The sequence below is a fragment of the Sycon ciliatum genome, chromosome 5 (assembly GCF_964019385.1).
Source record: "Sycon ciliatum chromosome 5, ocSycCili1.1, whole genome shotgun sequence".
Classification (NCBI taxonomy): domain Eukaryota; kingdom Metazoa; phylum Porifera; class Calcarea; order Leucosolenida; family Sycettidae; genus Sycon; species Sycon ciliatum.
The window spans coordinates 15,847,780-15,860,862 of NC_088647.1; the positions used below are offsets into that span (position 1 = coordinate 15,847,780).

A 13,083-nucleotide genomic window follows, 5' to 3' on the forward strand; every position below is an offset into this window, starting at 1 on the left:
TCCAGCCATGGTCACAGCAACGAAGAGAGATAACATGATCAGATGTGATAGTCAAAGACAGAGAGACCCGAGCCAAGCCAAAAATCGAACCTTTACAAGCAGGGAGTCGTCAAATATTTGACGACTCCCTGTTTACAAGTCATGCTCCGACTCCCGATCCCCATCCATGATCCAGATCCAGATCGGTATCGAAATGCAAACTGCCAGGGAGCACAATTTTCACTACTCCCGGGACAGCATGGTGCCAACCGCTAATCATAATGCCACTGGAATGGATCGATAGCCTACGGCTAGGCTACGCGCGCTTCGCGATGACCTTTTTTGTTGGATCTGATCCGGTGACCGGTGAGATGGTGACGTTTGTTCGTAGTCTGTGCAACTGCTGGATTTGTGGTGGTAGAGTCCGAGTTGATCTCGTTTGTGAGAAAGTAACTTAGTTTGGTTTGTGCGGTCAAAGAGTATGTGACAATAGTGTTGAAAGAGAATGTGATGAGTCGACATGCCCTCGGACGAGGAAGCTGACGCCTCTCGACTGGCGATTTTCGAGAAATACGAGACGGTGAGTGCACGGGAGAAGGATGGGATCGGGAGGACGCAGGTGTTGCTTTCTGGCATAATTTATGGCTTATAAACCACGATGCATTGCAGTTGTGCTTTGTTGATGTCAGCACGAAGCTGTTTTGTTGAGCTCCTGGTCTAGTTTCATCTTTTTCTCGTTTTCGGGGTTACGCAATGTATTTCTGGGGTAGCTACCGCCCATGCACGACGAAAGTATCGCGTCCTGTTTGTCGCGCTCAGCTTTTTCGAACTGATTTTTGTCTGACCGCTTCTCAATGTCATTCTGTCAGTGAAAGCTCTCAGCAATGAATAATAAATTATTATAATTGTTCAAGCTTTGAACTGACCAAATCCACGCAGCATCTCCGGCATGGAGTGCCACCGTTCACGATTTCTGTGTTCATGAGGGAGGGGGCACGAGCACACACCCTCGCAGACCCACGTCCCAGTTCTCCTTTACTGGCAGCAGTATTTCCAAACTGACACTGAGGGATAGCCTGGATACTATCAAGAGTCCATGAAACCCGGATTTCATGTACTCTTGATACTATGAAGGGTGCAATGGGTGGAGGCTTATGAGTCATGACATGTACTTTTGACACTACTACTAGTACTAGTGTTCCACACTGAACCCCTGTCTGTGTATAGAGTCCACATCAGGACCCTGACCATGTGACTCGTTCATTGCGTGCATGTACACGTCATCAGCCTGAGTGGTAGCATCTAGGGACATGACACGAGATCATAGCACCCGAAACGATCTGTGTTTCGACCCCGGATTTTTGAAGTTCTTCGTGATCCAAGAAACACAAGATCGTGATCGCGGCCATAACGTGCTGACCACAAACTCGGCCCAGACAAGCGGTATGATATGTGAGCGTATATGAATCGGCTCCGACCCAGCTGGCGACTGCAACGAGCAGCCCGGGATCAGATTCCACGTGATTTAGCATTACAGTCACCCCTGCCACCTCTCCTTATGACGTAACATCGGGCAAATCGAGAACTTCCAGGCTAGAAAGCCGCCAACATTGTTGAGAGCGCGGCAGGCTGTAAGCCATGATTTAGCTTTCCTTGAAGTGGAAATCTCTCTCTCTCTCTCTCTCTCTCTCTCTCTCTCTCTCTCTCTCTCTCTCTCTCTCTCTCTCTCTCTCTCTCTCTCTCTCTCTCTCTGTGTCTCTGTCTCTGTCTCTCTCTCTCTCTCTCTCTCTCTCTCTCTCTCTCTCTCTCTCTCTCTCTCTCTCTCTCTCTCTCTCTCTCTCTCTCTCTCTCTCACTCTCTCACTCTCTCTCTGTATGTGTATGGGGGGGGGGGGGGGATACACTAATATTTCAACCAAAGCCAGGAGTCTATACTAGTATTGTGTCACCACGATGTGTTAGTTCTAGAACATTCATCTGCCTGCATTATTCGTCTTTATATTTCGTAATTTGGCCTCCCCTTCCTCAATGCCCTGATGATGCCCAATGGGCGAAATATTGGCAAAGTTATTTATTTGGTGCAGCTGAGAGCCTGTTGCCGGAATGGCGGTGTTTTCAAGTGAAAGCCAGGAGCATTCATTTAAACAACACTTGAAATGTCAAGGGAGGTCCTAGACGTCAAGTGTGCTGGTGGGTTATTCGCTTGCCCAGAATGAAACAGGTGTTTCTCTGTGGAAGTAGAAGCGTGTGATCACCCGAGTCAGCAGCCGTGGCACGCATGTTGCTGACCGAAGTGATCTTCGGTCTTTGTCCATTCTCTTCTTGTCCAGGGCCGAGAGGGTGGTGTGGAGGTGGAAGACTGGGAAGACCCTAATCTTCAGCTGTATGCCGTCACCGATCGCTATGGCTTCATGCAGTAAGTCCATGCAGTGATCTTCTTTCGATCATCTACATGTGATGTGGCGAGGGCATTATGGCGCAATGTTGTACACTCTGAATATGTACTTATGATGCCCCATAGACTTAGAAAGCCTATGGTCTGCACTTTTACAACACACAAGAAAGCACTTTGGCCGGTCATCACACACCATTATGGCACTTGATGATTGGACAACAAATATTTACAGTATGAATCGGCGGAGGGTGTCTATAGTCTATAGTCTATACTCTATAGTCCAGTTACATGTTTCATCTATTGGTGGTGACACTGATTGAATGGAAACTGGAGAACATGGCTTGTGCACTGGGTGTAGAGTGGATATGGTTGATTGGATTTCGTTGACTTTCGATCGAATGCAGACTTCTCGTATCAACAATAGGACCCTGATGTGAGCGTGTGTGTGTGTGTGGGGGGGGGGGGGTCTTCATAGGGTTAATAGCATGCACCGATATTGAATTGTTTCTGTTCCATGCCTGTATCTTTGCTTGCGCTTACCTGCTAATAGCAAAGAGCGACTTCCGCCAACGACCCCCAGTGAAAAGGTAAACTTTATAGCTGTAACTTATTTTAAAGTGCAAGAGAAGAGAGAGACGGAGAGGGAGAGAGAGAGGACGAGAGACAGAGACAGACAGACAGAGAGAGAGAGAGAGAGAGAGAGAGAGAGAGAGAGAGAGAGAGAGAGAGAGAGAGAGAGAGAGAGAGAGAGAGAGAGAGAGAGAGAGAGAGAGAGGGAGGGGGGGGGGGGGTGGACGGACAGAGACAGAGAGCCTTGTCTCACTGTTCGCCTTTGATGTTGTGTGAACACACAGTAGTGAGGTGCTTTTTTGCACCCTTTCGGCCTTCGTTTGATTTCTGTTCATTACTGGACGAATCCCTGTGCAGATGTCTACCACTAACTGTGCATACGTTTGATTTCACGGCGTAGTCATGTGCGTTGATGTGATGCAGTGTACTCACTCGCTTCTGTCCTCGTTCGCATGCTCTGTCTGGCACTCAGGATCTGGAGGTCATGCGGCAGCGCGCTCTCAAGTGGACCAGGATGATCGGGCGGTGGGAGACGCATAGCGACACACCGATGTTTCGGCGTCGCATCTTCAAGGGTGTGCCGGATGGCGTCAGGACAGTGGTGTGGTCCAAGCTCCTTGACCTAGACGAGATCAGGGTCGAAGGCCAGTATGCTGTGAGTTGTAGAGGGGTCACTGTAGTCGCTCTTACACCGCCATCACCGCCACCTTTTCATCTGCAGTTGGTTTCTCCTATACATGCAGGCCGATTTTGCATGGTATGCTGTGATTTGTAGAGGGGTAACTCTATAGTCACCCTTACACTACCATCACTGCCACCTTTTCATCTGCAGTTGGTTTCTCCTATAACTGTTATGTGCAGGCCGATTTTGCATGGTACTAGTATATGCTGTGAGTTGTAGTGGGGTCACTGTAGTCGCTCTTACACCGCCATCACTGCCACCTTTTCATCTGCAGTTGGATTCTCCTATAGGCCGATTTTGCATGGTCTTTTGGGTACCAGTTGTTGAAAACAAACTCGGAGGTTATCTGGACAGCCCCGCACGCACACAACTTTCGAGTGCGATATCTCATTAACAGTTGCTGCTACTGTGAAAACGATTTCACCAATGGAAAGCTAAGGATTTCAGCTACAACCTGCATGCTTTGAATTTCACAGCAGGGCAATATTTGACTGAGTTATTGCTGTTTGAAGTCATGGCGGAATATCATCGGAATTTGTATAGAGCGGGGCCAAAGGGTTAAAATGCGATTCATGGTATTGTTTTTCAGGATGGTATTCACTGTTTTGTACCAGTGCGCTTACTCGCAGGTGTCTCTGGATATATTCCTGTAGTTTATGGCATTGTTTTGTGAAAACTTGGCGTGCCTTGAAATCACTGACTCTTGCTTGCCTGCTTGCTGTTCAGGCGGCGTACTATGCGGCGCGGGAGAAAGGAAACTACAGAGACATTGAGCAAATCGACAAGGACATTGCCCGTCGGTTTCGGGAGCACGTCATGTTTCGAGAGCGCTATGGTCTTGGGTAAGAGACGGCCTTTGTTGGAGGGTTTGGACCCAGAGTAGTGAAATACCGGTATTTTACTACTCCCTGGTTTGGACTGGTTAGTGGTGTTATTGTGCTGGATTGCCATCAGAAAACAATGGAGGACCAGTATAGGGCACTTCGAGATCAGTTTATGCTCATGAGAGCATTTAGAGAGTTTTAAAACACATCAGTTGTGGAGTGTATGCACTATGGCTGCGGTACCCACGGTGTCGAACACTGCTTGCTTGTCCAGTTGTGGGTGGGCGCTCTTGTCTACTTGGATGTACATGTACTTACATTTTTCCTGTGTTTGTGTGCATGTGTGTGTGCTTGTGTGTGTGTGTGTGTGTGTGTGTGTGTGTGTGTGTGTGTGTGTGTGTGTGTGTGTGTGTGTGTGTGTGTGTGTGTGTGTGTGTGTGTGTGTGTGTGTGTGTGTGTGTGTGTGTGTGTGTGTGTGTGTGTGTGTGTGTGTGTGTGTGTGTGTGTGTGTGTGTGTGTGTGTGTGTGTGTGTGTGTGTGTGTGTGTGCAGACAACAGACACTATTCCGGATACTAGCAGCGTACACTATGTACAACCAGGTAAGCGCGGTTGTTTGATGGTCATGTGACAGACTGCATTTCATCCACATGGAGACATTGTCACCACCAAATCCTGCCTAATAGGGAATTTGGGTTAAATCAAACAGTTCTAGTAGACCAGCCGACACTTGACAACAGGAAACACAGTGTGGTTCAATGAAATCCGATCTCGTGAGTCACGTTTGCACCCTGCACCAGCTGAACATCGCAGTGTTTGCTGGTGGAGGGCTGCACAGTGCCCGGCGTGGCATTGACTTGCGCACTGTACGTTACACTTGCAAGTGGCTAGTACAATTGCAGGCAACTATCCTCGCATTGGCCACTGAACTTCACTATCGCCGTGAGAATAAAACCGAGAGTGTGAACGTTGGCGATCTCTCATCACATGGTGGTTTTTTTCACTACATCAGTCTTCCGCAGCCATTTGGCCCACTGATGCCATCAAGCATAGCCAGATATCAAAAGTGCAAAAACTTGTACGTCACCGACTCCTAGGTAGGGTAGTCACTGTAGAACAAAGGACGGTACTGTCGCGGACATGGAAATCCAGTCGATTGACCGGGGCCGGCGCCCTCAGCGCATACAGAACGCTGCGTGCACTGCACCAATCATGTTGATCGGATGCGACCAGCGTGCTGCAGCGCATAAAATGTATGTCATGTGTGTACTGCTTACCCACGGCTGCATGGCCAGCGCCCTGAGGCCGCCAGACGTGCGACCGGATTTCCATGTCCACAACAGTAGATCCTGGCCTCCTGAATCCAATGTATGACACCGTACTGTACATGAGCAGTGCAGAAAGTGCTGCCTACTTGATCATACTTCCGAGAAATTACGCAACAGACACTCCTGCCAGGGACGAGTCTATCACAGCTTAAGACAGGAGCTCTTGGCTATGTACTCTTGTGACCTTCTCACACTTGTATTTATTTTGTGAAACAGAACCGATAGCAGCTTTGTTGTGCGTGCTGTGTGTGTTGTGTGTAGGAGCTGGGATACTGCCAGGGTATGGACTCCATAGCTGGTCTGCTCATGATGTACATGAGCGAAGAGGTAAGCCCTCTGGCATGCATGCTACTACTGTACTGCATGATTATAGTGTGCCTTAGCTGTGTGCCCATGTTGCATGGCTAGTGTCTGTTCAGAGAGCTACTTCCACCAGGCAGTAGTAGGTATTTTACTACTCTCTAGTTTCAACATGCTATCGGTGCGCCATAAGCAGTTGAGGTTCTGCTGTACTGATTCTTGCTGCTACATCGGAGCACTAACGGAACTTGTGTGTGTGTGTCTGTGTGTGTGTCTGTGTGTGTGTCTGTGTGTGTGTGGGTGTGCGTTGCAGGATGCCTACTGGGGAATGTGTCGACTAATGAGCAGTGAAAAGTTTGCCATGCATGGTAGGTACTGCAAGCAGGCCGCCACAGTCTGCACTGGAGCAGGACCAAGCAGAGCCAGTGATCAGTCACCAATATCAATGCATGTACATGTGGAAGTACCATGGCATCGCAGTGCAGTGCTTGCTAGAACTGGATTCATTCAGTAGAAGCTACCTTTAAATAAAAAATTGTAGTTTGAAGTACCATACCCATTTGGTCGGTGCACTTCATGCACAGGGGCGTCGGACACGGTACAGTCACTACGGTATTGACCGTACCACTATTTGCCCCAGGTACCCCGTGAATCCATAAAAATATATGATAAAATACACTGATTTGGGCTCTGAATTTCACAAAAATTCGGCTCAGCCACGGCTCCTACACGAATAAACTGTAATTCAGATGGTTGACCATACCACACTAAAATACCTTCCGACGTCCCTGATGCACATGACATCAGCAGGTTATAAGGATATCAGTTTCTAGATTGAGCTTTCGAGAAACGTTACCGCCGCTGCCGCCAGCGCCAGCATCACCGCCACGCACTGAGTATACAGCTGCATGCCATGCTGTATACCGTACTTGACAGAAATAGATTGTCCACATGTTCATGCTCAAGTCAACCACTGTACCGTACTTTCGACGGTCTTCTATAGTACGTGTTCAGCCGTCATGTTTGAAGTGTATTTTTGTCTTTGAAACGGCATGTTTCCATTAAAATAAGGCGGTCGTGTGTGTGTGTGTTGTAGGTTATAACCATATGTTATGTGTCCCTTGAGTACTACAGTGCTGGCAACTGAAATCCGACCCCCTGGGCAGTGCGTTCACTTTCTAGCGGCCTCTATTTCTTAGTGTTACGATGTGAGCGCGCCGCGCCGCTCAGGGGGTCAGATTTCAGTTGCCAGCACTGTAGTATCACGTACATGTATGTGTGCTCACTGGCATGTACCTTTCTGTGCATGACGGCTTGGCGTGTGCTGCAGGTTTGTATGTGAACGAGCTGCCCAAGGTGCGCGAGATGTGCGCACACCACGGCACGATCCGGCAAAAGATCATGCCCAAAGTCAACCAGCATCTGGTGAGCACCACACTATGAGCTCCTTACTTGCAGATGTGTGTAATCGCTGATCAGTGGCATCGACGTGACAATACTAAATACTATAGAACGGCTGATTTTAGCGGGTAAAAATGTTAGCGTTTTCTGAACCTGGACCGATTCGCAATGAAATATTTTAGCTATCCGAGTTTAAAAAAAATATGACTACAGCACTGTACTGTACATGCAACATTTCGATTGACGCGGCAAAACTTTAGCGAAAACACTCCTTTCGCTAGCATCTCTAAAATATCACCGGCGCTATACTTTGTTGTTTTACAGTGGGCGTGTCATAAAGGTTCTGTGCGTGTGCGTGTTTGTATGTGCGTGTCAATTGTGGTGGCTCTTCGTGTGCAGGAGTCAATGGGATTTGACCCAATGCTGTATGGCACCAAATGGTTCATGGAAGGCTTCCAAGAGCGGGTTAGTTCTTCTACCATTGCAGATACATGCCTGTCTATTTTGCCATCAAACTTTCTTCTTAAGTTCACTTCAAACATTTACACAAGTGAAATTTGCTGCACGTCACATGGCTCTTTCCATGTAGACCGCCAACTATTCATCTGCCTGAGTGTGCTGTGTCTGTCAATATGGCGTTCTCACCTCCAGTGAGCATGCCAATAGGGGGCATCCAGGTTCACTGATCTACTGTTGATGCACCCGGAAGGTCTGACAGTTGAATAAGCATTGAATAGTTCCTACACTCGTAAATATCCGCACTCACAATTAGTGCTGTTTGCGCCGATATCCGCTGGTACCACCCTGGGCCTCGTTCAGTACTTCATGTATACTCCGTGTGGATGTGTGTTTTCTATAGCATTTACTGCACATGCGTTATTCCGGGTGTTAGCGGCCGTCATGAGTTCCCTCAGGATTGGAGATGAGAATTTAGTTAACCCATAGGTTGGGCCAAGAGTACTGAACCACTGCAGAACAATAGCTCATCATCGCACGTGTCTTGAACGGCCGCACAGTGGTTGCTCTGTGCTATCTCTCCAATCCCAGAGGAAGTACAGTGAGACCTGTCTAAGCCGACCACTCTAGAGCCTCCGTAATGCGGCTGCTTTGTATAGATGGTCTCCTTATCCAGGGTCATTTGACTAGATGTGTGTGTGTGTGTGTGTGTGTGTGTGTGTGTGTGTGTGTGTGTGTGTGTGTGTGTGTGTGTGTGTGTGTGTGTGTGTGTGCTCCACCGTCCTGTAATATGCTGTCAAATTAAAAAAAAATGTATGTGTGTGTGTGTGTGTTCCACCGCCCTGTAATATGCTGTCAAACTAAAAAAATGCATGTGTGTGTATGTGTGTTCCACCGTCCTGTAATATACTGTCAAACTAACAAATGTGTGTGTGTCTGTGTTTATGCAGTTACCGTTCTCGCTTGTATTACGCATTTGGGACGTGTATCTTTACGTTGGTGATGACGTGATGCACTCTATGGCTGCGCTGCTGTTGAAGATGTTTAAAAGTAAGTACATGGACTGGCTGCAAAGCCCACCATACTCTGTACCTCCCTGTTCAGTGGCTAAGCAGCGCCCTCTGCAAAGCCCACCGTACTCTGTACCTCCCTGTTCAGTGGCTAAGCAGCGCCCTCTGCAAAGCCCACCATACTCTGTACCTCCCTGTTCAGTGGCTAAGCAGCGCCCTCTGCAAAGCCCACCATACTCTGTACCTCCCTGTTCAGTGGCTAAGCAGCGCCCTCTGCAAAGCCCACCATACTCTGTACCTCCCTGTTCAGTGGCTAAGCAGCATCCTCTGCAAAGCCCACCATACTCTGTACCTCCCTGTTCAGTGGCTAAGCAGCGCCCTCTGCAAAGCCCACCATACTCTGTACCTCCCTGTTCAGTGGCTATGCAGCGCCCTCTGCAAAGCCCACCACATTGTACCTCCCTGTTCAGTGGCTAAGCAGCGCCCTCTGCAAAGCCCACCACACTCTGTACCTCCCTGTTCAGTGGCTAAGCAGCGCCCTCTGCAAAGCCCACCATACTCTGTACCTCCCTGTTCAGTGGCTAAGCAGCGCCCTCTGCAAAGCCCACCATACTCTGTACCTCCCTGTTCAGTGGCTAAGCAGCGCCCTCTGCAAAGCCCACCATACTCTGTACCTCCCTGTTCAGTGGCTAAGCAGCGCCCTCTGCAAAGCCCACCATACTCTGTACCTCCCTGTTCAGTGGCTAAGCAGCACCCTCTGCAAAGCCCACCATACTCTGTACCTCCCTGTTCAGTGGCTAAGCAGCGCCCTCTGCAAAGCCCACCATACTCTGTACCTCCCTGTTCAGTGGCTATGCAGCGCCCTCTGCAAAGCCCACCACACTGTACCTCCCTGTTCAGTGGCTAAGCAGCGCCCTCTGCAAAGCCCACCACACTGTACCTCCCTGTTCAGTGGCTAAGCAGCGCCCTCTGCAAAGCCCACCACACTCTGTACCTCCCTGTTCAGTGGCTAAGCAGCGCCCTCTGCAAAGCCCACCATACTCTGTACCTCCCTGTTCAGTGGCTAAGCAGCGCCCTCTGCAAAGCCCACCATACTCTGTACCTCCCTGTTCAGTGGCTAAGCAGCGCCCTCTGCAAAGCCCACCATACTCTGTACCTCCCTGTTCAGTGGCTAAGCAGCGCCCTCTGCAAAGCCCACCATACTCTGTACCTCCCTGTTCAGTGGCTATGGAGCGCCCTCTGCAAAGCCCACCATACTCTGTACCTCCCTGTTCAGTGGCTAAGCAGCGCCCTCTGCAAAGCCCACCATACTCTGTACCTCCCTGTTCAGTGGCTAAGCAGCGCCCTCTGCAAAGCCCACCATACTCTGTACCTCCCTGTTCAGTGGCTAAGCAGCACCCTCTGCAAAGCCCACCATACTCTGTACCTCCCTGTTCAGTGGCTAAGCAGCGCCCTCTGCAAAGCCCACCATACTCTGTACCTCCCTGTTCAGTGGCTAAGCAGCGCCCTCTGCAAAGCCCACCACACTGTACCTCCCTGTTCAGTGGCTAAGCAGCGCCCTCTGCAAAGCCCACCACACTCTGTACCTCCCTGTTCAGTGGCTAAGCAGCGCCCTCTGCAAAGCCCCTCCTACACCGTACTTCATACTTGCCTGCTCAGTGGCTGTGCAGCGCCCTCTGCTAAGACCACCATACTCCGTGCCTGCCTGCTCAATGGCTGAGCAGCAAACTCTGCAAAGATGTTGATCTTTGCTTTAGTGGCCTGGGTAATGGTAGAAGATATACGAATTTGTCATTTTACTTTTTTCTTTTCATGTACACCGTGCCATCACAATCCCCGTTTTCGCTCAAAATAGGCATACATGTACATACCGCATGGCTATGATGGTGTTATTGGCAGACGGTAACTTCCATCCCAGTGGTCACCACAGCTATCGGTGTTTTGCTCTTGTTGTCCAGTCATTGGCGTCTTGACAAAAAGAATGAGAGTGCTAGTTTCTACGGGAAATGCTTACGAAATGTAGTTTCCGCAGGAACATTCCAAGCTCTTCTGAACTAATTTACCCCTAACCTTGGGTGAGGCTGTGGAGTTTCGAGGAGACTTTCGTCTTCTGAAGAGGCCAATGAGTCACCTCTTCAGAAAAAGGCAACTTTTCTAAAAAAGTCAAAAGAGTTACAATTCAAGCACCCCCTTCGTTATGTGCACGTGGTGTCACGTGTCTGTTTGCTTGTGTAGAACGGGATCGAGTGACACGGCAAACTGGATTTCTCTCGAGTCTCACACAAGTAGTTAGTTTAGGCGAGACCAAAACAAAAATAGAGATTCCCGGGCCCTCCCACACCAAAATCGAGCCGACGCCAATTTTATTTTTTTATTTTTTAACAGTTCATATACAATATGTACAGTTCTGATCGTGTGGGTAGATCTGTGACGTGGAGTCACACAAACCCGGGCTTGTACGACTCGCTGATGTACAGATCAGGGCCATCGTTAGCCGAAATACAGAAAAATTGAATGGGTAAACCGCGTACCTATTGTTTATAAAAAAAAAGTGAATAAAAATAGTTTCCTCTGAGACAAAAATGCGATGAATAAAAATAATAAAAATTACTGGAAAATACTGTAAAAAAAGCTCCGCGTGGCATGCATGCCCGCCCACACCAATTTCACATGGGTCCTGCCCGGGAATCTCGATTTTATGTTGGTCTCGTTTTACAGAAGTAGATGGAAGTGATTCAGAAGTTTGTGTCTTAGTAATTTAGAGCTATTGCTTCATCATGCACCGTTATGTGCCTCCATCTGTCTGCCTCCTTGTCAACACATTGTAGAGCAGCTACTGAAGCAGTCGTTCGAAGAGCTGCATGAGTTCATGAAGGAGCTGCCTGGTCGGAAGTTTGACAATGATGAAGTCTTGGATAGCTTGCATGAAATGCTACAAGACCTGAGCAAGCAGAAGCTGAGTAGGATCCCGAAGTCGGCGTCGGCCATGTTCATTCCATCGCGTGCTCCTCCAGAGTACCCTGAGCCGCCGCCGGAGTTCCGAAGTGTGTCGCTGAGACGCTCGCACCGCACGTCCACGCCGAACCTCATCAGTTCGATATGACGCTGAGTGTTATCGGTGGTAGTGGGTGTGGTGGTGATGCCCATGGTACCAATGCTGTCGTTGTTGTATGCGCGCCACCTTCTTCCAGTATCTCTCTCTCTCTCTCTCTCTCTCTCTCTCTCTCTCTCTCGTATCTCTCGTATCTCTTCTTTCCTGTCCTTCTGTCATGAGCGTTGTTACCTATTGTCACTAATGTTGTTGATGTTGTTCTTGTTCTTGTCGTTGTCTTCACGTCATTGTTCTTGTCATTGTTGTCGTTCTTCATGTCATTGTCATCCTCTTTTTGTGACTGTTCCCTATGCTCGCTATCCATGCTGTCTGTCTTCTACTCTCTCTCTCTGTCTCTTCCAACCTGCACATCTGCATGTCATGCTATCCAACTGTTGTATTCGAACTCCCGGTCATAGCCTGTAAGCCAACAAGGCTCCGGGCATATTGTGCGTAAATTCATATGTTGATACACATGCTTTCTCTGTCATTTCATTAAATTTTTTATTATTTTTTATTGTTGGCTCAATTCAATTTCACTCATGAAACTTGCCTGGTATTCTGATTAATAAGTTTAATCTTGTTTTTTTTGCATTATGTCACAGCCTTTCTTGACCCTAAGTTTAGTTGATTTCCCCTCCTGGCACCCGAATATCACGGTACTATCATCTTGCATGCACACGTTTGTGCGTGTGTGTGCGCGCGTATGTGTGTGTGTGTGTGCGTGTGCGCGTGTGCAATAAATTATTATAATGTACTGGTGCTAGCCTGGTGTTGTGATTGTGTGTGTGTGTGTGTGTGTGTGTGTGTGTGTGTGTGTGTGTGTGTGTGTGTGTGTGTGTGTGTGTGTGTGTGTGTGTGTGTGTCCCATATGGTGCAGTGGTATGTGCAGCGATTTCCAATCGATAGGTTGCGGGTTCGATTCCCGACGATTATGGTCACACACGTCTTTCTTCTCTTTCTCAGACTCCTCCTGACTTTTCTTTCATTCTCCTGGGTGGTTACCAACAGCCAGTGCATGCCGGAGTATGTGGTGTGATGTGTGTGCGG

At 48.6% G+C, this 13,083-nt stretch overlaps 1 protein-coding gene across 1 annotated transcript; it reads left to right on the plus strand.

Moving 5' to 3' along the window:
• The first annotated feature begins 389 nt into the window (after window positions 1-389).
• On the plus strand, window positions 390-12,790 carry LOC135817804 (USP6 N-terminal-like protein). The gene is made up of 12 exons (XM_065331072.1): window positions 390-559; window positions 2,309-2,394; window positions 2,924-2,960; window positions 3,416-3,598; window positions 4,352-4,467; window positions 5,001-5,049; window positions 6,037-6,102; window positions 6,389-6,443; window positions 7,406-7,500; window positions 7,876-7,941; window positions 8,883-8,982; window positions 11,771-12,790. Exons 1-12 carry the CDS (start codon window positions 500-502, stop codon window positions 12,043-12,045), a joined length of 1,188 nt encoding a protein of 395 aa, XP_065187144.1. The 5' UTR covers window positions 390-499; the 3' UTR covers window positions 12,046-12,790.
• Window positions 12,791-13,083: the final 293 nt, after the last annotated feature.